General features: G+C 41.1%; 1 protein-coding gene and 1 long non-coding RNA gene across 2 annotated transcripts; one reads left to right on the top strand and one right to left on the bottom strand.

The window, feature by feature from the left end:
* The first annotated feature begins 104 nt into the window (after positions 1 to 104).
* On the top strand, positions 105 to 23,344 carry LOC129147818 (uncharacterized). Its single transcript, XR_008555029.1, has 3 exons — positions 105 to 368; positions 16,952 to 17,091; positions 23,131 to 23,344. It is a non-coding gene; the product is annotated as an uncharacterized LOC129147818 (long non-coding RNA).
* On the bottom strand, positions 8,535 to 24,922 carry LOC103284656 (ATP-dependent RNA helicase DDX19B). Its single transcript, XM_028143353.2, is given in 14 exon segments — positions 8,535 to 8,841; positions 9,260 to 9,451; positions 9,918 to 10,080; positions 10,382 to 10,619; positions 10,994 to 11,171; positions 14,280 to 14,394; positions 14,959 to 15,061; positions 16,134 to 16,226; positions 16,554 to 16,689; positions 17,833 to 17,886; positions 18,781 to 18,829; positions 19,214 to 19,237; positions 19,240 to 19,305; positions 24,720 to 24,922. Coding segments are annotated over 14 exon segments (1,530 nt in total). The 5' UTR covers positions 24,777 to 24,922; the 3' UTR covers positions 8,535 to 8,779.

Genomic DNA, 24,922 nt, shown 5'->3' with positions numbered 1-24,922 from the left:
TCACGCGAACCGGAAGTGGTGCTGCTTAAACGTGACATCAGTTCCTGTCTAACGCGACACGTCACCATTCCGCGCCGCGCGGGCCCTTTCCCGGGCCGCGCCCACTCCCGTCTGGCGCCGAGCCGAGGCCTCCGCCCGTTTCCTCAGACATTTAACCTCTCGGTGTCTTAATATCTCTAAGGTTTGTGAAGTGAAACTCTTAGCCTTCACTTTGCCTAACTTCACACCGAAGTAACCCAAGTTTTCTTTTCAAACCTGCCACGTCTCGTTAAATTTGTAAATCTCTGAACTCTAAAGCCTCATACAAAGAAAAGTTCCATGAGAATACTACACGATGCCAATTTCTACTGTTAAGAACGCGGTAACAGGTAAGACAGCAAAAACCAAACGAAACCAAAAGCCCCTAACCTCCCTCCCCGCCCCACAGTCCCACTGCTCCAAACAACAAACGGCGTCATCTTTTCTCTGGGTCATTCCAGTCCCTGTGCATACCCATCACAGCACAGGCATTTTATCTAGTCCTAAACAAAGTACAAATACAGTTTAAAATTTTTGTTATACAGCTAAATATTTTTTAATATATTTTATTGATTTTCCACAGAGAGGAAGGGAGAGGGACAGAGAGCTAGAAACATGGATGAGAGAGAAACATCGATCAGCTGCCTCCTGCACACCTACTACTTGGGATGTGCCCGCAACCAATGTACATGCCCTTGACCGGAATCGAACCTGGGACCCCTCAGTCCGCAGACCGACGCTCTATCCACTAAGCCAAACCAGTTTCGGCAACAGCTAAATATTTTTAATGGCATAATTATCAATGCAATGGCATAATAGTCCATCAAATTCCTATCACATCAATTGCCTAGCTCCTTCCTGGTGTTTTATCATTACTTGGTAACACTTCAGTAGACATCTCACACCATCAAAAGGTATCTTATTTGTTTGCTGCCTGTTTACTTTTTGTCTCCCCCCACTAGAATACGAACTCTTTATAAACGAGCAAACATTTTATGTCTTGGTCAAACAGCTGGCTAGTGAACCTAGAAAAGTTCATGGCACATAGTAGACTCTCAAATATATACCAGGCAACAGAAGGGGGAGAGGAATGTTACTCAGAAAGTAACTTAGGTCTCTGGCCAGTGTGGCTCAGTTGGGCCTCAGCATTGTACCAAAAAGGTCACCAATTCGATTCCCGGTCAGAGTACATACCTGGGTTGCAGGCTCATACGCCAGTCACAAAAAAACAAGTATGTATGATCTCACTTATATAAAGTACTTAGGAATAGTCAAGATCGTAGAGACAGAAAGTAAAATGATAGTTGTCAGCCCTAACCGGTTTGGCTCAGTAGGTAGAGCGTCGGCCGGCAGACTGAAAGGTTTGATTCTGGTCAGTGGCATGTACCTTGGTTGTGTGCACATCCCCGGTAGAAGGTGTGCAAGAGGCAGCTGATGGGTGTTTCTCTCTTTCCCTCTCCCTTCCTCTCTGTAAAAAATCAATAAAATATATTTTTTGGGGAAAAAAAGATAGTTGTCAGGCTGGGGTGGGGGGGTCAGAGGAAAGGTCATGGGAATGGTTTATTGGTTATGGTTTCCATTTTACAAGATGAAGAGTTAATAGAGCCCGGCCGGCATGGCTCAGTGGTTGAGCGTCAACCTATGAACCAGGAGGTTATGGTTCGATGCCCAGGTTGTGGGCTCGATCCCCAGTGTAGGGTGTGCAGGAGGCAGCCAGTCAATGATTCTCATCATTGATGTTTCTCTAGCCCCCTCCCTTCCTTTTTGAAATCAATAAAAATTTTTTTTAAAAAAAAGAGTTAATGGAGATGGACTGTGGTGATGGTTGAACAACATTCTGAATGTATTTAACACCACTGAACTGTACTTTTAAAAATGGTTAAGATGGTAAATTTCATATTTTACCACAATAAAATACAACTGGAAAAATTGGGGGCTGGGTATGGGAAAGGGAGAGCTGATAGAACAAGTCCTTAAAAAGCCACAGGAGAGAGAATTTAGTGCACTGATAGAAAAATTTAGACAATAAGGATACCTCCTATTGTAATAGGAGGAGAGTGAAGAAGTGTGCTTGGAGATAAGTTTGGTGGTGGAAGGTTGAGGATGTCTCCTTGTGTTGGCTGTTTACTTGGATTAGGGAGATGATTTGCTGAAACCTGAGGGAGATAATGGGATGGGAAGTTTGAGATGAGTCTTGAAATGATCCCTGAACAGAGTGGGGGAATTAACCAGAAAGGACTAATGATCCATAAGTTAGAGGCACTGCAGCTTTTCCTAAAGTTGTCCCATCCATTGATGTTAAATATGAAGTCAGATAAATAGAACAATATTTATTTTGTCCCTGGAGTATAGACCTACTTGTTTTAGAAATTAACAAAGCAATACTGAAACATTGGGACCTGTTTTGTTGTTAAACTTGGACTCAAATGGCATTGGTTTATTAGGATGCTTTCCATGTAAATTAAGAAGTTGTTGGTATCTGAGAGGAATGCAGACTAGATAACTATACACCTAGTACTCATGGCCACACAACCTGACCAGGGACTAACTCATGTCCTTTCAAGTCTTCTGTGTGGAGACATTTGCTTTCAGGAATAGAACAAAAGACTATTTGGTTTTTCTTCAATTGGACTGGAAGCATATAAATGAGAATATAACAGAAAAGTTGTAAAGACTCACAAAATGTGTACTAGTACTTCCCAAAGAGTTCTATCTAAACAACCCCCCTCCTCCCATTTCCTCTAGGAGAAGGAAATGGCTGTAGTCCTGGGCAACAAGGCTACCCAACCACCTCTGCCTATTAGATATTGATAAAGCAGAGGCGATAAGTATCTCATTTGAGCAGCTGACATACCAGCCACCAACTGTCAGGCTTCACTTAATATTCTTTCCTCCACCTACTTCTATACCCCATTTTATAGAATTTTAAAAAATATTTTTCATTGATTTCAGAGAGAGAGAGAGAGATACATCAGTGATGAGAATCATTGATCAACTGCCTCCTGCATGCCCCACACTGGGAATTGAGCCTCCAACCTGGGCATGTGCCCTGACCAGGAATCAAACCATTATCTCCTTGTTCATAGGTAGACGTTCAACCACTGAGCCATGCCTGCTGGGCCCCCATTTTAGTTGTAGAATTATCTGTATTTAAAACTACTTAGGATAATCTACTTGCTCTGCTGAATACTAACACCAGAACAATTTCTAAGCCAAGGCAGAAGCATCTAGCAGCTGCTAGAGGAAGAGACATAAGGTAGGAGTGTAACATCTTCTAAGCAGATCCCCACCTGGCCTCATACTTCCCACTAGGTGTTTGAAGCTAGTCTGGGGAAAGCCTGTCCCAGATTCAGGACTAGGGCACTGGAGCCTTCTACCTTCAGCCCCTCAGTCTCACCTCCATTGTGTCATTTTTAGAAGTTGCTGTAATCTGAGTCAACAGAATAAGGAACTTTTTATTCTCAATCAGAAAAGCGAAGTCAGGTAAAACTGCAGGGATTCCTAAGAACCTGATATTTATGTCCCAGACCAGGAGAAACCTAAAGAAAGTCTCTGAAATCTACAACAGCTTGGGAGGTGTTGGTGAAGGAGAGGGACCAGTCCCTTCTTGCAAAGATGACAGGCCTGACATCATGCAGGCTGTGTAGGAGACTCAGCACTGATCCGATCTTTTCTTCCCTTTGGGTTTCTCCCCAGAATTAATTTGTATAGTGTATCTAATTATTGAGTTACAAATCATCTTTGGAATAAAAATAGTAGATAGGTATGTAAGTCTGCCATTCTTCCTCTGTAATATCCCTCCAGTCCATTTTTTTCTGCATTCTCAATACAACCAGTGACATCCTAGCACTTGCTGTGTGATGGGACTGATGGAATAGTTTCTCAGAAGCCAGCCTTTTCAGCTCCAGTATACCTTGTATACCTCTGCTAGACCAATTTTCCCACCGCCCCCCCCCCCAAAAACACACAAATGATTTCATCACCTCCTGTGTTTTAAGAATCTATAATTTACTAATAAATCCAAATCCTGTTCAAACAATCAAATCTCCATTTTCTACCTATTGAGACTTTTCTCTGCCCACGTGGCTAGGCTGCTTACCTTACTACCCTTCCTGTATACTATGTTTATCCTGGTGAAGTTACTTTAGTCTTCATAGGACCAGTCTACCTAAGGCACTCTTCTTATCTCTTGAAATCCCTTTTTCCTCATAAGCAAACTCCACTCCTTCATGAATCTTCCCTAACCTCGGATATCCTTACTTTTAAAAATATATATACTTTTATTGATTTCAGAGAGGAAGGGAGAGGGAGATAGAAACGTCAATGATGAGAGAATCACTGATTGGCTGCCTCCTGCAAGTCCCACACCAGAGATCAAGCCGGTAACCAGGGCATGTGCCCCGACTGGGAACTGTGACCTTCTGGTTCAGAGGTTGATACTCAACCACTGAGCTACGCCAGCTGGAACGAAATCCTTACTTTCTGAATACCAAGGCACTTTGAATGAAATGGCCTTCAAGTTAAATAATAAACGAGATGGGGCCCTGGCCTGTGTGGCTCAGTGAATAGTGTCAGTCTGGGCACCAAAAGGTCTAGTGTTTTATTCCTGGTCAAGGGCACATACCTGGTTCAATCCCCGGCCCTGGTTGGGGTGCATCGGGAAGAAGCCAATCAATGTGTCCCTCTTGCATGGATGTGTCATTCTTTTCCCTTCCTCTCCCTCCCCTGCTTCCACTCTAAAAAAATCAATGGAAAAAATATCATCGGGTGAGGACTGACCAAAACAAGAGATGGGAACAACAAAGGGAGAAGACCTCTTTCTGAATCCGTAGTTGCTAGCATCTACTTTCTTTCTGATTAGCCAGCGTCCTCTGGTTTACCAGCAGGAAAAAAGGGAATGTGAACAGACCTCTGGCAGCTGGGTAGGACCGGCCCTTGGCCTATGGAGCCATCCCAGCTACTCAGGTTGGAGCAATGTTAACTTTAAAATGAAACAGTAATGCCGAAACCAGTTTGGCTCAGTGGATAGAGCGTCGGTCTGCGGACTGAAGGGTCCCAGGTTGGATTCCGGTCAAGGGCATGTACATTGGTTGCGGGCACGTCCCCGGTGGGGGGTGTGCAGGAGGCAGCTGGTCAATGTTTCTAACTCTATCCCTCTCCCTTCCTCTCTGTGAAAAATCAATAAAATATATATTAAAAATAAAATAAGCCGAAGCCGGTTTGGCTCAGTGGATAGAGCGTCAGCCTGCGGACTGAAGGGTCCCAGGTTCGATTCCAGTCAAGGGCACGTACGTTGGCTGCGGGCACATCCCCAGCGGGGGGTGTGCAGGAGGCAGCTGATCGATGATTCTCTCTCATCGATGTTTCTAACTCTCTATCTCTCTCCCTTCCTCTCTGTAAAAAATCAATAAAATATATTAAAAATAAAATAAAATAAAATGAAACAGTAATATAAGGTGATGAGCCGAAACCGGTTTGGCTCACTGGATGGAGCGTTGGCCTGCGGACTGAAGGGTCCAGGGTTCGATTCCAGTCAGGGGCATGTACCTTGGTTGCGGGCACATCCCCAGTAGGGGATGTGTAGGAGGCAGCTGATCGATGTTTCTCTCTCATCGATGTTTCTAACTCTCTATCCCTCTCCCTTCCTCTCTGTAAAAAATCAATAAAAATATTTAAAAAAAAAATATATATATATATATATATATATATATATATATATATAATGGTGATGACTAGCCGAAACCGGTTTGGCTCAGTGGATAGAGCGTCGGCCTGCGGACTCAAGGGTTCCAGGTTCGATTCCGGTCAAGGGCATGTACCTTGGTTGCGGGCACATCCCCAGTAGGGGGTGTGCAAGAGGCAGCTGATCGATGTTTCTCTCTCATCGATGTTTCTAACTTTCTATCCCTCTCCCTTCCTCTCTGTAAAAAAATCAATAAAATATATTAAAAAATATATATATATAAGGTGATGACTAACTTATGGAATAATAGGTGAGTCTTCACTTATGTATGATTACTAGTAGCAGCAACCAAAACATGCTGTTTTCTCCTTATAGTCATTAATGATATCTTAGCAACATGAATATATCACAATTAAGTTCAGTTAATATTAGTAAAGAATACATCAACAATTGATTAGTTTTTATGCATACAGCCAATGAATGACACTCAAAAAAAGCCAATAAAATCAATTGTTTATGGATAATGAATATATCTAGAATCTGCCATTGGATCAAAAAATCTCCTTTTCCCTGTGAATTTTTGTTCTAGGGCACAATTTATCATTCTATATCTAGGAACAGTAAAAGAAATTCTGGGGACAAGTTTACCCAGGGCTCAATATATTTTTACATCACTGATGTCTCAAAACTGGACAAGGTCAGAGGCAGCTTTGGTCTACTGAGCCATGGGAGCCAAGCACTGGTCGCAGTGAATATGGTCTGTGAAGGGATATGTACTGCAATGACACTGGGGTGACATTCCAGATCTATCCATAACAGTGAGTCTGACCTTTTTAAAACACACACTCCCTTGGGAGTCTCTCCTTGGAAAATGCATTTAAACTCAATACTGCATATACTTCAGACTCCACAAAACCCATCCAGTGAATTCTTAGGGGTCCAAGTCCCCAGATTAAGAACTATTTATCTTGCCGAAACCGGTTTGGCTCAGTGGATAGAGCGTCGGTCTGAGGACTGGGGGGGTCCCAGGTTCGATTCCGGTCGGGGGCATGTGCATTGGTTGCGGGCGCATCCCCAGCGGGGGATGTGCAGGAGGCAGCTGGTTGATGTTTCTCTCTCATCGATGTTTCTAGCTCTCTATCCCTCTCCCTTCCTCTCTGTAAAAAATCAATAAAATATATTTTAAAATTTTTTTAAAAAAAGAACTATTTATCTAGATTTCTGCCATATACCCATTTATTCCTACTATTGAAGAATCTGAAACATCCCTTCCCATTTTGCTGCTCAGATTTAGGGCTCCTCAGTAGATGGGTTATATGTGCTGTGAGAAGGTGGTGGTGCAGCCTCATGAGGAATCTATAGTCCTTTAATTATTGCCTTTGTTTTTAGTTATTTCAGGGTTGGTCCACAGGACTTTGGGTGGGGGATTAAATTTCTTCAGTTATATAACTTCTAGAGTAGGTCTGAGTTGGCCAGAAGCATAGAGAAGACTATACAGCCAAGTGCCCAGTGGAGGAATGTAGCAGGATTGGCAGAGTGTCAGTCTCTCTGCAGAATCTGTAATGTCAGATTAAGGTAACCACCTGGAAGCTGGTAGTGGCTCTTCCCTTTCCCAAGAGACAGAGCTAGCCCTAAAACATAGAAACACCTACAAGGAAGGTCTGGGATTTGAGTAGTTCTCATCACAGAAAACCCTTCTTCCAAGCCTGGTCCTGGGTAAAGTGGCCATTCTGTATCAGACTCAGAGCAGAAGAGGACCCCTTTTGGCTGGACTTCTATTACTCTTGCATCTCAGTTTCATCTCATCTTTGCTCTGTCACTTCGTGGGTACCAACAGACTTGGTCAGATATGAAGAAATATTCATTACTATTATTTGCTCTGACTACTCTGCACAAAGATGCCAAGTAAAGATGGAGTAAAGGTCTTGGCAGTTACTCTTGCCTTGCACAGATGATGGTTGTAATCCACCTAGTCCCTTAGTTGCACATAGATGTCCAGTATCTTTTCACAGTCAAGGTGCCAAATACCTGAACTCATTCATCAGCTCTTACTTACAACACTTGTCTTCTCGGATCTGAAGACAAAGCAAGGATTTGTGATTACTGCGGATCACTTCTGTAGCTGCCCTGAGGCTGGCTATTCGTGACTTCAAACCACAATTTTCACTGAGGATACAAATCTCACATCACCTCATATTTACTCAAGACTCCTAAGGGGTCAAGTTGATGTTAAGGATATAAAAAAAGATGCTGCAAATGCCTGTGAGACCAGGTTTTATGGCAAGCTAGAGCCACCACTAATTCTTCACGATGACTTCACAGGACTTGCTTAAGCACAAGCACGGGACATTCCAGTAATCAGATGTGCACTGCACACAGATAGCACGTGCTGAAAAGAACAGGTCGTGGCCCTACAACACAGACTTGCACCCACCAAAAATCCCAGGTTGGCATTTTGGTCCATGCTTTGCATTTTGGTTCGTGCTTAGCAAATCCCCTCCTGCTGTGGGCTTCAGTACAGAGTAGGCTGACAACACTCAGTTGAGCTATCCCACCCCAAATCCAAAGCAGCAGCTCCCAGCTCTCCTCTGCTGCTTCATATCTTACTCCAAACATGATGGGTGGCTTACACACCTATCCTTCTTGGGGCTTCTCTCTGTGTTCCCTCTTCACCTCTATTCTGTCACTTCCACTAGAGCTGGTGTGGGCCTGAACACTCCTACCCAGACAACAGGCAGAGGCTGCCAGATAGATCCTGAGCAAGTGATCATTTAGCACAGCATCTAGATGAGTATAACCATGGGGAAAACACTGGCCAAAAAAAAAGACAGAATTTCCAAAAGGTAAATTTCTGTGTATTCACGCCTAATCTTCCAAAAGTTGTGTAAATAATTTTATCTACCTTCCCCCATCATTTGCACAATTTTTATCAAGTCCAAACGTAATTTAAAATGAGGTAGGTAGTTTCTCTCTAATCGTGCCTTCATCTTTGTGGCGACTGTTGAGGCCTGTACTTGAAAGCACTAGTCTCCCACTTAGAGGGAGCCAAGGGTGGGCAGCAGAGCCTGGTGGAGCTTCTCAGTTGGCTATTTTCTCAATCTCGTCCAAATCATCAGTGTCCAATCTTTCTATTTTCTTATCTGAGAATAAAAAAAAGTTTCAAAGAGAAATCAACATGGGGTTACATGGAGACACACACCTAGGGAAAGGGCAGCCCAGCAGGGAGAGAAAACACACAGGTCTCTGCCCTGGCTAGGAACAAGCCCTGCCTCTACCCACATCCATCCTTCATTTAACCCCAAAGGCTTCTGGTGCCTGAGACACAGACACTGACAACAACAGTCCGAGTCCAAGGCCCTCAGCCTGGCCAAGGGGAACTGACATTCGAGTCCTGACACTGAACTCCCCAGGTGTGCTCCTTGAGGACTTCCCAACTGTAGGGGAGGAGGGGAATGTGCAAAGGGACAAAGCCTCTCTAGGGGCCACAGGACCACCTACCCTTCCACCCACCCCCGCACTTGCCCCTATAAGGAAAGGCAGGACACTCCCAGGACTCACTAAAATGCTCCTGGATTCTGTTGAGGATGTTCATGCTGTGCTTGCTGTCGACCATGTTCACCGCCAGGCCCCTCTTGCCAAAGCGGCCAGTGCGCCCGATCCGGTGCAGGTAAGTCTCGTTGTCTGGGTTCCCATCCTTGTCCACAGGAAGGTCAAAGTTGATGACAACAGACACCTGTTCAACGTCAATACCTGCATGAAGGAGAGATGGGAAGAGTAAGAATGGGAGACAGGCCACATATACCATCTTTGGGGAGAGGGAGTCAAGGTGGGCCAGCTCTGGGATTCAGGGACCAGGAGCACATAACAGAACCCAGAGGAAAACCACAGGACTTGGGCAGGTGCTAAAGAAATTAAGAAGTCAGTAGGAGAGCCTCTGCTAGACACTTGGTGTCAGGAGATGCAGCTGAAACCTCAATGGCTGCCCCAAGAAGAGCAGGCGCCATTGTAAACCAGTCAGAAGCCTGTACATTTCCTTCCTCCAAGTCAGGACTCGGTTTCTGTGAAAGTTCTTATCTGCTGAGGGAATCCAGTCTCTCCTAGAAAAGAATGTCACCACCAACCCCACGTGACCACTCCCAAACCACTGAGTTGTTCGTATATGAGGACTTCTCTTGCTACCCCGAGGCTGGCAGACCAGGACAAGTTCTCTGCTCACCACGGGCACACACGTTGGTGGTCACCAGAACCTTCTCCTTGCCTTCTCGGAAGCGCTCAATCACTGCAGCCCTCTGCTCCACCATCATCTCACCACTTAGCAGAGCCACCTGGTGGCCTTCTTTTGAGAGCTCTGCTGCCAGCCAACTGGCTGTTTTGCGGGTCTGGAGTGAAAAGAATTGTTTTAAATGAAGATACCTGCAAAAAAAAAAATGAAAACACCTGCAGAAAAGTGGCTTTTTGCCATTTATATACATGAAGACCTGCAGCATTCAGCCAGCAGGTTAGACTTAAAATTTTTCAAATAGAATTTTAGCCATATATTTTTTGGATGAATTACTTAAATGAACCTGGTCCTCCTCAGCACTAAGGTGGAGCTGGCTGAGAGGGAGGGCGCTGGACAACACCTTCCCATGGAACTCCTCCCCAGGCTGGCCTGCTGCTGCTGCTCCTGCTGCTACTCACATGGCAGAAGATCATGGCTTGAGCAATGGTGATGGCCCCGTAGAGGTTACACAAGGCCTGGAACTTCTCGTCTCTGTTATTGCACAGGACGTAATACTGCTTGATGGTGTCCAATGTCTCCTCCTCACGCTTCAGTTTGATAATGTTTGGGTCTGGGACCACTTTCTGGGCAAAGTTCCATACAGAGTCTTCAAAGGTGGCAGAGAAAAGCAGCATCTGGCAGTTCCTGGGCAGCATCCTGCAAGGGAAGGCCCGGGTGTTTGGCATGAGCCCGAGTTTTCCACTGGCATGAGCAGCAGCACAGCCTCCCCAGGCTTGGAAGGTCTATGTCCCCTGGAAGGTGGCAGAGGTGGAGGAGCACTGTGGGGAAGAGGCAGGACCAGACATGGGGCAGGGACAGGGTGGTATGAGATTCCCTCAGTCTTTTTCCTCAACCCAGGCGGGAGTGTGGTCAGTGCTGACATGACCCATCAAACATACTTCTGAAGCTTCTGAAGCAGAGACCTCAGCAGGAGAGAGAAGAGGAGTTGGATATAACAGGAGACATAAAGAAGAAGGTTTTTACTTATAGATCAGTAGGCTGAGAAGTTCCTCCCAGATCCAGCATCCTACCTTTGGATGCGGATGCTTTGATCTTGGTGGCCCTGAGTAGCTATCATCACATCAGCCTCATCCAGAACAAACACCTTGATCTTCTTGGGGTCAATGAACTTGAGCTTGGAGCACCAGTCTAAGACAGTCCCAGGGGTGCCAATGACAATGTGCTCACTGATCTTCTGACCTCTTTCCACTGTGGAGACAAGATGTTTTACATAGGTATGTCCCTGGCAAAACCAGCTCTCCTTTCTGAGAAATTCTAAAGCTTTGATGTATTTTAATACAATTTTTTGATGTTTGCATTAATATTTTAAGGAAAGGTTAGGATATCACTACAATATCTCATGGACACACACACAGAAAAGACAATAATGCTGAAAAGATATACTAAGGATATAAAAAACTCTGTGGTATTCTTTCCCATTTTATATTTCAAAAATCTTTTTAAATTTTTATTGTTAATCCTCATGGGGGGATATTTTTTCCATTGATTTTTAGAGAGTGTGGAAGGGAGGGAGGGAAAGGTAGAGAGAGAGAGAGAGAGAGAGAGATTGATGTCAGAGAGACAACTCGCCTAATTGCCTCTTGCACATTCCCCAACTGCACACTCCCAACTGGGGTTGGGGATTGAACCTGCAACCCAGGTAAGCGCCCTTGATTGGGAATTGAACCCTTAACCCTTTGGTGCACGGGCCAATGCTCTAACCATTGAGAATACTGGTTAGGGCAAGGACCTGTTATCTTTATTTCTTCTCTGTCAGCATGGTTCCCCCTAGATGAGGATTGCATTTTCTCATAACAGACATTTTCAAAGTTTTCCTCACTCTAGTGTACTCAGCTCCTCAACTCTCCAGCATTTACATCAAACAAGTCAGTTGCTTTTACACGCCTCATGCCCAGATCAATAAATAGGGTTCATTATGAAAGACTGTCTTTTCAAACACAATCTACCTCTCTTAAAATGCTTCCCAGATTAGGCCTGGCAGACCATGACATGTTCTTGGTCCTGCACAGTCTGAAATTGAGAATTTGGTTCTTTATTTTTCAATTAGATGGTACTTATTGATTCAAATTTTAGCACTTGTACTCTTTACCAGACATAAACAATTTCCCTCTAGTCATGGCCAAAATTTTCCCCAAATGTGAATGTTGAATCAATTCAAAGCTAACAAATGCTGCCTCTTTTAAATTTCAGTTAACAAACAATTACTGCCCCTCATTAAAAAATTATTCAAAATCCTCTGTCATTCTAACTCAAATCCAAACTAACATTTTATTTTATTTTATTTTTTTAATATATTTTATTGATTTTTTTACAGAGAGGAAGGGAAAGGGATAGAGAGCTAGAAACATCGATGAGAGAGAAACATCGATCAGCTGCCTCCTGCACACCTCCCACTGGGGATGTGCCCACAACCAAGGTACGTGCCCTTGACTGGAATCGAACCTGGGACCTTTCAGTCCGCAGGCCGATGCTCTATCCACTGAGCCAAACCGGTCAGGGCCAAACTAACATTTTAAATAACTTTTCACTAAGTTTTATTATCTTACTTTTCAGAACTGATTTCACAAAAGGATGTTGTACACAGAGTAGATTTCTGCGAGTCATAAAGTTACAAGTTTGTGTTAAAGATCCATAGGACTCAACCAAACTTCTAAGAAACTTTAAATTACTTAAATATTGTCAGTTTGTTGTAAAACAAAGGCAGAAAATATGTATAAAGAATAAAAATAAACTACCAGAGTTAACTGCCATGAACATTCTAGAACATTTTTGTTCTTCTAATGACATCAAAAAGAAATTAGGCAATTAAACAAATCCAAAACTTGGAATATTTTATAAGCAAAAAGGTGTGTTCAAAAAGTCAAATGTAATGTGAAGGGACTATTCTAGATTAAAAGAAATGTAAGGAGATACAATAACCAAATGCAATGTGGATACACTTGCTCGATCTTGGTTCAAAACAAGAGAGCCATAAGGAAACACTTTTGGGACAAATGAAGTAAAATGAAAATGACTAGGTATTAGTCATTAGAGAATGTTAATATTCTTGGTTGTGATAAGGGTATTGTGGATATGCTGAAGAATGTCCTAATCATGAAATGCATACTAAAGTATCTACACTAATAAAAGAGAAACATGCAAATTGACCGTACCTCTGCTATGCCCACAAGCCACGCCCACAAGCCAATCAGGAGCAAGTATGCAAATTAACCCAACCAAGATGGCTGCAGCCACGGAGAGAGCAGGAGGCTTGGGTTGCCCCCGTGATAGAGGAAGCCAAGCTTCCCGCCCTGCCCTGGCCTCCGCTCAAGGCTACAAAGTTTCAATTATAGAAGATAAATAAATCCCAGATACCAGGGCCTCTGCTTGGGTCGCCGGGGGGGGCGTGGCCAGCCTACAAACCACCACAGGCCTCTCGCCCAGGCCGCCCCACGTGCCAAGGGAACCCCCACCCTGATCTGGGACACCCTTCAGGGCAAAACAGCCGGCCCCCAGCCATGCACCAGGCCTCTATCCTATCTAATAAAAGAGTAATTGCAGCCGAAACCGGTTTGGCTCAGTGGATAGAGCGTTGGCCTGCGGACTCAAAGGTCCCGGGTTCGATTCCGGTCAAGGACATGTACCTTGGTTGCGGGCACATCCCCAGTAGGGGGTGTGCAAGAGGCAGCTGATCGATGTTTCTAACTCTCTATCCCTCTCTCTTCCTCTCTGTAAAAAATCAATAAAATATATTTAAAAAAAAAAAAGAGTAATTGCAAATTGACCATCACTCCAACACACAAGATGGCTGCCCCCATGTGGTCAAAGATGGCTGCCCCCATGTGGACACAAGATGGCCAGCAGGGGAGGGCAGTTGGGGGCAATCATGCTGGCAGGAGAGTGGTTAGGGGGTGATCAGGCTGGCAGGCGAGCAGTTGGGAACCAGCAGTCCTGGATTGTGAGAGGGATGTCCGACTACCCGTTTAGACCCGATCCTACTGGAATCGGGCCTAAACAGGCAGTTGGACATCCTTCATGGGGTCCCAGATTGGAGAGTGCAGGCTGGGCTGAAGGACACACCCCTCCCCTTGCAAGAATTTCATGCACTGGGCTTCTAGTTAGGAATAAAAAGCCACAATGTCTGCAATTTACTTTCAAATGATTCATCAGAAATATCTATATACACATAAAGCAAATATGGCAAAACATTAAGTTTTCAAATCTAGGTGGAGGGCACACGTGTTCATTGTATTATTTTAACTGTAAAATTAAAAAAGTTATTAGCTTAATGAATTAGGATTACATATTCATACTCACATTTATTGCCTCGAACAGCATAAGCTAGCTTCAGCTCTGGGTAAAATTTGCCCATCTGCTCAATCACTTTTCCCGTTTGAAGGGCAAGTTCATACGTTGGGGAGAGGCACAGACACTGGTAGAAAGAGTGCAGAGTGAGAAGTCAAGACAATAGCTTTTTTGCAATGGGGAATTACACCAGGATTTAGTTATTCTTCTTCCAGCTAAGGCTGAAGGAAAAGATATATAAAGTATACACCATTTGTTTCTTTAAGCTGCAAAGTCACAAGGTAGAATTCTTAGGGGCCAGAACTCTGGCTGGGTAAAGACACTTGGAAACAGCTACTGGCCAGTAGAGTACCAAAACCTACAAGTGAGCAAGGATCTGAAATTCACATTGGAGATTAGCTTCCTTTTCACTTTCTCAGAAAGTTCTCAACTCTCTAATGGATGAATAATTGTAGATGAAGGAGGTTTTTCCTGCAAGTAAAGGAGCCAAGCCTATCAGCAGTATCCTAGAATTGGCAAACCATGGAAGAGAACAGGATTTTTGTTACTAGATCAACTATGTTGGTTGTACCCAACTTAAGGAGCTCTAGTTTATGTAAAAGGTACTATAAGAAATGGTTTTTAATCCATCAAATGGCATTTCCCTTCTAGCTATGCATTAGCAGAAAACCCAAATTCACTAAGTCCTTACCTGGGGGTATCTGTTTGCAGGTTCTACATGGCTGAGCATGGCCAACACAAAGGCAGCTGTTTTACCAGTACCAGACTGAGACTGGGCAATTAAGTTCTGTGGACTGCACAAGAAAATGAACTGTTTAGTAAGCTTAAATCTCAAGTATCCTTTCAGTTAATAAAAATGAAGAATAACGTTTCAAGTTTAAAAAAAGACATTCATCTTGAAGTAATGTTACTATTATGATGCAGAACAAAGAAAACTTTGAGAAAATAAAGACCTAAAATACCTATTTTTAGACAAACAGCTTACTAGAAATCATGAACCTCAATCCCACCTCAAATCTACTGAAATCAGAATTTGCATTTTAATAAATTCCTATGAGAATAGGCTATGAAAGTGTGAGAAGCACTGCACCATTCTGGTCTCCTAGAAAATGTAGGGTTTTTTTTGCCAATATACTTGACACAATAAACTTTATTACTAGTATATCCATATAATGAAATCATGGTGTACATCAGGGGTGAGGAAACTTTTTTCTGCCAAGGGCCATTTGGCTATAACATCTTTTGTATAACATACAAAATTATCACCTTAAAAATTAGCCTGCTATATTTGGTTAAACGTTTAATTATCTCACCCCTAATGTCATGGCAGGGCCAGACCAAATGATCTCATGGGCCTCATACGGACATTTCCCACCCCTGGGCTGTATATGAATGATATAAATGTATATTTCCCAACATAGATGATCATATAAATAAAAATTTAAAAGCATATAAAATTTTATATCTATTTAAAAATATTTATACATATGTAAATGTCTGCCCTGGCCAGTGTGACTCAGTTGATTGGAGCATTGTCACATGTACCAAAGGACTGTGCATTCAATTCCCGGTCAGGGCACATACTCAGGTTGCAGGTTCGATTCCTGGTTGGGGCGGATGTGGGAGGCAACCAATCGATGTTTCTCACATCAATGTTTTTCCTCCTCTCTCTCTCTCTCAAAAGTCTAGAATAATACTCAAAATATTAATAGTATGTGGAGGAGGAAGATTACAAATGATTTTTTCCTTTTTTTTATTGTTTTCTAACTTTTCTAAAATGAGCATATATTAATAGTGTAGTTGTTTTAAATAAAAGTTTTAAAATGGAAAATTAAAAATGGGATAGGGTTATGTCAGGACACATACGGCTCAGCAAGCATCAAAGGCAATGCATTTTCTTGTATCTTGGATGGACGGTTGAAGCCCATGGCGTAAACTCCCTGGAGAAGTTGTGGCTTCCTAGAAAAACAATGATGCAAGTCAGTCTTTTTGGTTGAGGAAAGAAGCCAAATATATGGGGATTTTTTTTGGTCTTTTTAACTGGTGTTACCCACAGCTTAGAACTAACAAACTTGAACTGTGCTGAACTGAGTCCAATGTGTTAAGTACAGATGACATTTTTATAGATTACCTGGAAATTTTATTAAATAGCTCAAAGCAGCTAATTTTTAAAAATTAAATTTATTTAGCTAAAAATTTTGTATTGTGATGAAAAATATAACAGGTCCAGGATAGCTATCTAAACACAAAGGGGAGAGTGAGAAAGCAAACAAAACAAATACTCACAACCGAAGCTCCTCAAAGGACTTCACTGAGTAGAGGGGGGAGTTTGGATCCCGCTGCAGGACTTCCACTTGGTTTGTGTTATCAACAAGGTTGTTTCTGATAAGTTTATTGAGTAAAGACTGGGCAGCTCTGTCCTCTGTCAGGAAAAAGAGCAAATAATTTTAAAAGTTCATGAAATCTACCATGAGCTCATCTGAATTTAATTGCCATTGGTATTTTAAGCAGTAATATGTTTTTTTAAAAATAATTCTTTATTGTTGAAAGTATTACATATGTCCCCTTATTTCCCCAATTGACCCCCTCCAGCCCTTCCCCACACCCCCTTTATGCAGTAATATTTGTACTGGGACTTCCCCCGCCCCTTTAAAAAAAAAATAATACTTTATTTTGATTTTTAGAAAGAGAGGAAGGGAGAGGAAGCCTGAAACCAGGCATATGTCCTGACCTGGAATTAAACCAGCAACCTTTTGATGCACGGGATGAAGCCCAACCAACTGAGCCACACCGGCCAGGACTGTACTGGGACATCTAGTTCAAGGTATATCATAGTTTTTATAAATATGATTAGTTTGTTTTATTAAAGAGAAAGATTATGATACTCATAGCATCCATTTGGGCCTCATATTCTTCTTCAGAACTCTATTTCTAACAACTGTCCTTTCCTGAGATTATTCCTATCTAGATGCAAATATTTCTCCCCAATTTATGCTTAATATAAACTTAAAACTAGAGGCCCAATGCACAAAATTGGTGCAAGGGCCCTGGCCCCTGCCCACTGTGGCTTTGTCCGGAAGGAAGGACATCTGGAATGACGTCCAGTCTAATTAGCATATTACAATTTTATTATTACAGATGATTAGCTTAATAAATATAATCACAACAATGAAAAAAACAAAATTAAAATCTGTATCTTGATAACCTATAAGCTGCTTGCATCTTGTTAAATGTATTGAAATGTCATTAAGTTTAATTTTATTAGACAACGGGGATGCAACTTAAATGTTCTTTTTTTCTTTTTTCCAAAGGCAATAAAATTTCTTTTCTAATGCCTTGTAAAAAATAATCATTCAGGGAATATTTCTTGCTGCTGCTGAAGTTCATCAGTTTTCAAAGTAAAATTTCTGTAAAGTGTAAGCAATTAGAATTCCTTCACCAACGACTATGTTAGCACTGTGATTCCCATTAAAGTAAAGCCAAGTTGGGTGTAAAAATGAAGCCTCTTAACAATCCATTCTCTTAGGCTGTAGAATCTTAGTATGTAGCTCTCAGGCTGTGTTACCTTTCTCTTCTTCATCTGCCTTCTCTGCATTAGCATTGGTCTTGACAACAGCACCTTTATCAGACACAAAGTGGCATTCAAAATCACATCCCATACCCAACAGCTGAGATCATTCAAATTCTACCAGACACTAGAAATGTCAAGGACTGAAGAGCAAAAAAACAATGAGGAAACCAAGCCACAGATAAAAACATTTTATTGTTGCTATATAAAGGTATGAAACACTATAGCTTATATTTTAATCCTTTGTTCCTCTCACCAGACTTCAAAAACTAATATTAATTTTCCTCATAGCATCAATACTTATGATATGTTGCAGAAAGATGATTACAGAAGTCATTGATCAGAAATCATCTTGATGCTCAACACCTATGCAAATCGAATTTCATCAACATATGAATACAATGCTATTAAGTCTATGTATATGAATTGTTGATTAATAGAATTGTTAATAGAAATTTATACTCAAACACAGTTGTAGTTTTGTGAAAATACACACAAAACAGATTGTAAGTGAATTCTGTAAGGTAAATGTTACAATTTCTTCCTTATAATATTAAGTACATCAACAAAAATTAATGGAAATCTTAGATTTTGGGTACATGATTTCAGAATAATTGTAATAGGTTAACTCTCAGATTGCTCATACTTTGTCTAGTTCATCTCAAATTGAGGATTATTTAAAAAAATAACAAATAACCTTTGGCAGTACAGTCTCATGGTTAGTAATAAATTTAATAATGTATAAGCCAATTAGGCATCCTCATGATTATATTAAACACAATATAAACAAAACAATTCAGTTTATTGATTTCCAAATCAAATGACTGCTAGTATCTGCCAGGCCCTGGTCTGGATGCATATATAATGTTTTTCCAGACAGTTATGTTAAAACAGAAATACTAGTATAAATCACATTTGTTTTCAAACTAGCTTTTAGTTACTCACCATTGGCATCTGGTTTGATTTTCTCTTCCTTAAGATGCAAGTTGCTCAACTAAATGGAGAATATAGGGGAGGATGGAAAGTGTCAGGAAAATCAAGTATAAGATTTTAAATCAATAGAGCCTCCCCAGTGTAGCTTGGGAAACATGAGCCACTCTCAAGACCTATTCATTAGATTGTTCTGCTAGGCTCCTTTTGTAATCCATAAATTCCTAATTACAATCTCTAGAGAAAATGATAATTTATGAGTTTGCTTAATTTTCTGATTTCAAAGACCTCTAAATAGAATATCAGTTGAGTTGTCATGTTCTCATATTCCAAACAAGAGGAAATTTAAAGGGATTTTGGAAAATGCATCTGTAAGTAGGAATCAGTTATGCTACAGGATATGTCTGAGCCACAGGACCACAGCATACTGATATGCAGCCTCACTCACATTGAGGTCGCCTTGTGCTGGATGTCTGATATTTTAAACTTGGAACAGCTTGGAGGATTATTGCATGCTGTGTACTCAAAATACGCAGCAGGCTGAAGTAGGAATAGATAGGAAGGAACACAGCAAAGAAACATTTCAAAGAAAGAATTATCAGGACTTTGATCAGACACTGCAAATTAGGGATATCCTGGCAGGATTTTTTCCCCCTATTAGAATGAAAATACCCTGTAAGTTGTCAATCATACTTCAATAAAGCTGAAAAAAAAAATACCTTAAAGACAGGAGGTATTTTTAATTGATTTTTGGATATAGCACAAAGCAGGTGCTATAATCTGAAAATATTAAGTGGTGTCAAAGACAACCTAGTGCAGGGTAAAAGTATGAAAATCATAATAAAGGGTATTTCTTAAAGCATCACCAACACAGGTTCGTTATGTCTTGAGGTTCACTTCTGTCTTTCCTCTAAGTCTCAGAAGGGGGAAAGAGGGAGGAATGAAAAAGTTGTTTTAATGGGTGGTTAGTTAGAAATGGAGGAACTTCTACTAATGGAAACTGAAAAGGGTTTCTGGTGTCGGTCTGCTTTGGTGGTGGGGGGAAGAGGAAACACACTGGAGAGCCTGGCAAGAAAGGAAATTGGCCAAAAAAAATAAAATCATCATAATGCAGTAAAAATCTTCATTAATTCTGAAGAATAGAGCACACACTAATAGGTAATGAAATGAAGCAGTCAGCACAGTACATAATATATAAATAGTGTAGGTATTCAGTTATTTTAGTCTTCACTAAAGTATTCCTCCTTCACATCCTGTCAATGAACTTAGTTTAAGTCCAGCAATATTCAGGGCTGTTAAAGAAGAGACAGACTAACTGACTTATTGGCAATATTTACAAGAGTAAGGTTAACAGTATTCACTCCTAGGGTCATAAAAGCTACTTAAAATAAATGTTAGGGCTGAAGTCTAAATAAGTTAATGAGGTATAAAAGAATTAGAAATAACCATTACTGCAAAGCATTTAAATATTCAGTGGCAAGAGAACAAACTAGTATTCTTTTGTTTATAGATTTTTTTCAAATCAAAGTTAAAAGTAGTTAAAATAGCTAAAATACACTGTGTAGGGTGAGAAAAACAAAGTACAATGTATTGGGAAAGTTGGTAGCAACAATGTAAATGAAACAAATAGATATTTTAATATAAATGTATCAGAATTCTGGAGAGGTTCCAGCAGAATCTAAAAACATAGCCCTCATTTGACTACAAGGATCTCTTAAGCCCATAAGGCAAAAGCAGCAGCACAAGTTTCTATTATCCACTGCAGTAAGTTAACTGAACACTGAAACTTATGTTGAGAGCAGTTAGTCCAGATACCTTCCTTTGCTCTATTTCTTTGGACCAAAAATGAAAAACCAATTTCTCTGGTGTCTTCATTGGAAACCACCTTAAAATTCAGAAAGTTAACCAAAAGGCAAAAAAGGAAAAACACCTACCTTATAATATCCACATTTTTTCAATGCCTTTAATATTTTAGTTTTCAAGATACATTAAAATAATTGAAAACTATAGTTACAGACTGCATTTTATTCAAAGCTATCTGAAAAAGGATGCTTGAGAAATAAAGATTTAATGTTAAGTGAACTATAGTGAAAAGGGAGGGTCTTAGGCAAAATAGTGAAGTAGGAATCTTATTCATCAGTTTTCTCATCTGTTCTCCCTCCTCTAAACTGAAAAGAAATCTCCCATGGAACAAAGGGTAAACAAAGGAGCCACTGGGGACTGAGGAAATAAATATAAACAGAATCTAATATTTTTTTTACCTAAAATGAATAAGAAATGAAGCTTAATGAATATTTAAAATATAGTAACGTAGCACTGTACATGTTATAGTCACATGTCATACAATGCCTGTGGGATCCTCAGTGAGAGTTTCTTAAAGGCAAAGAGTAACAGGTGTGTTTTTTTAAAATATATTTTTATTGATTTTATAGAGGAAGGGAGAGGGAGAGAGAGATAGAAACATCAATGATGAGAGAGAATCATTGATCATCTGCCTCCTTCACTCCCCTACTTAGGATCGAGCCCACAACCTGGGCATGTGCCCTGACCAGGAATTGAACTGTGACCTCCTGGTTCATAGGTTGATGCTCAGCCACTGAGCAACACAGGCCAAGGCAACAGAGGTGTTTTTAGTCATTTGTTCAGTTTTATTGTGATCTGTTATAATTTACCTGTGCATGGTTAAGTAGATTCACAAATCTTATTCAGGATCACCTAACTAATCCATATAATATGGACAAGTAATTTAAAAGGTTCCTGCAGCCCTAACCGGTGTGGCTCAGTGGATAGAGCGTCGGCCTGTGGACTGAAGGGTCCCAGGTTCGATTCCGGTTAAGGGCATGTACCTTGGTTGCGGGCACATCCCCAGTCGGGAGTGTGCAGGAGGCAGCTGATCGATGTTTCTAACTCTCTATACCTCTCCCTTCCTCTCTGTAAAAAAATCAATAAAAAAATATATTAAAAGGTTCCTGCAAAGAAACTGTGAATTATTGATAAAAATAACAATAATAATAGCTATCACTTATATAGCACTTATATCTAGCATGTCTATAACTCAGTGAAGTAGGTATTATGTTATCCCCATTTTTCAGATGTGGAAATTGAGGCACAGAAAAGTTAAGCAGTTTGCCCAAGGTTATATAACTAGTAAGTGAGGGACGTGGGATACAATTCCAAGTCTGTCTAGCTAGACCTGAGGTCTTAATCTCTACATAGTAGTGCCTCATAGACAGTACTAATCTCAAAGAAAATAATAATGTAAAGATGATACAGAGGTAGAGCTGCTTTGGAAAACAGTCTCACAGTTCTTCAAACGTTAAACATACAGTTACTGTATAACCCAACAATGCCAGTTCTAGATATATACCCAAGAGAATTGAAAATATATGTTCACATAAAAACTTGTATATGAAATGATCATAGCAACATTATTCATAATAGTCAAAAAGTAGAAAGAATCCAATCTAATCAGTGGACATGATGATTAGATAAAATGTGGTATATCTATACACAGGAATATTATTTGGCAATAAAAAGGAATGAATAAAAAAAAAAAAAAGGAATGAATACTGATATCCGCTGCAACATGGATGAACCTTGACAACATTATGCTAAGTGAAAGAAGTCAGACACAAAAGACCACATATTATATGATTCCATTTATATGACATGTCTAGAATAGGCAAATCTAAACAGACAGAAAGTACATTAGTGGTTGTCTAGGGTGAGAGGTTGGAGGGAAATGGGGAGTAACAGCTAAGGCATACAGAGTCTCTTTCAGAGGTGATTTAAAAAATTCTAAAATTATGGTGATGGCTACACAACTCTGAATATACTAAAAACTAGAGAACTGTATGTTTAAAAATGGATAAAATATATGGTATGTAATACCTCATTAAACCTGTTATTTAAAAAAAGAGATAGCTCTAGCTGGTTTGGCTAAGTGGATAGAGGGTCGGCCTGCAGACCAAAGGGTCCTGGGTTTGATTCCTGTCAAGGGCTTGTACCTTGGTTGCAGGCTCCTCCCTGCCTGGGCCCAGGAAGCAACCAATTGGTGTGCTTCTTTCACATCAGTGATCCTCTGTGTCTTTCCCTCTCTCTTGCACTATCCCTAAAAATTAATGGAAAATTATCCTCAGGTGAGGATAAATAAATGATAAAAAATAAGATAATAGGATAAAATCCCACCATAATGCTCTAAAAATAGGGTCCCAAGATGCAATTTTGTAAAATCCCGGGTTTTATTGTAGTAAGGTAAGTAAAATGGCTAGTATATATCTGCTGAAATTTATAGGAGCTAATCATATTATATCTGAATGTTCATTGTCACAAGGGTGTATTATGAGTTTCTGTTCTGTCTTAAAGATAATTCGATGTCCTAGCTGGTTTGGCTCAGTGGATAGAGCGTTGGCCTGCAGACTGAAGGGTCCCGGGTTCGATTCCAGTCAAGAGCACATGCCTGAGTTGCAGGCTTGACCCCCAGTAGGGGGCATGCAGGAGGCAGCTGATCAATGATTCTCTCTCATCATTGATGTTTCTCTCTGTGTCTCTCCCCTTTCTCCCTTCTTCTCTGAAATCAATAAAGATATATTTAAAAAAAGATAATTCTAACAATGCAAACTCAAGCAAATAAGAAAATGACAAAGCTACCAACTCCTAACAAACTCTTTTAGATATATTAATAGATTAAGACAATGACAATATAATCTGACCTAACAAGTTAGTAAAAACATTCAAACCATTTGAAATATATATTCATATTTGCAATGGCTAATATGATTTTTTTCCTATGTATATATTGTACCTTGAGACATTAATGAAAGTACCAGTATAAAGCCAGCAAAAAAACATTCTTTATTTCAGCTTTTATTACTTTTGTGTATGCTTTATAATGTACATAATATATTTAGCAAAACAGTACAGTATGCAATAACTAAATATGTATATATTGAGAATGCATGTCCAAAAGTTTCTGACAGAGCCATGTAATATAAAACAAACTATACAGCTTACTTACTCAATTAACAGTGCCAGCTAGGCATGAGAAACAATGAAATGAATAAGCTAAGGGCTATAGTAGAGGAAGGGGATGCCATGATGAGAATGGGAGTATTAAATGGAACCAGGTATACTCATGAGTGCTGAGACCTCCACCTTCTCCTCCCACTCCACTGACACTGGTCAGACCTCTACCCTCCAGGCAGGAAATCTGAGGATCCTCTCCGCAAAATCTGGCCAGTCAGGAGGAACATTCTGAGGACACTAAATGGTACAGCCACTTTGGAAAACAGTATGGCACTTACTAATTTAAAAATTGGTGGTGGTGGGAACCAGTGTTTAAAATTATGTGCATATTCCTTATCAGCTATAGAAAATAAGACAAAGTCCTTGTTCTTGAATTCAGAGAAAAAAAAATAAAAGAAGTAGGTTCAAAGCAATATCAGAATTTATTGTGTCTAGGTGATAGAAATTAATTCTACATAGTAACATTTAACTCATATCTTGCTTCCTTGGTGTCAGTCCCAGAACAAAGTTAAGCAGATCAGGAGAGGATTTACTGACTGCCAGGCCTACTGAGTGGCTCACTCATGATCACTAAGCAAGCTGAGGAAGCACACAGATATGAGTAACCCCTGGTCCCTAAGCCCAAAAACCTCAGAATCGGGAGGTGGAAAATAACACCTACAAAAGTGATTACAATCCACAGTGTTGATGCAATCTATGATCAGTCCGGATTCCAGGAAGATGGGCAGGCGGCTGGGCTCTTTATAGATGGGAGCACTCACCTATGTTTACATAACATGTGAGGTGGGTCAACAAAGATAGCTCAGGGTTCATGCCCCATCCCCGCCGGCATCCTGTCCGGCCCAGACCAACCTAGGGAGTGTCCGTTCCCATGGAGCTGATCCCCGGCCAAAACTGATTCTGCCCTTTTATGGCTCAAGCCAACTCACCGACTCGGCCGCCGCTTCCTGCTCATCCACCGCCAGGGCCCACGAGTCAGTGGCCATGGTCCCGGGCGCGGGTGGGACGCTGGTGCTGGCGGACTTGCCGACTGGCACAGCGCGATCGTGGGCTCCCGGAGTCGCGGTGAGCCCGGCTCCCGCCCCACAGAGGGGTAAGTCATTCGCACCCGCGCTGGGGACCGGAAGCGGCG

This window comes from Eptesicus fuscus, chromosome 21 (assembly GCF_027574615.1).
Source record: "Eptesicus fuscus isolate TK198812 chromosome 21, DD_ASM_mEF_20220401, whole genome shotgun sequence".
NCBI lineage: Eukaryota > Metazoa > Chordata > Mammalia > Chiroptera > Vespertilionidae > Eptesicus > Eptesicus fuscus.
Note: the sequence above shows the minus strand (reverse complement) of the source record. Positions and strands in the feature narration are given on the sequence as shown.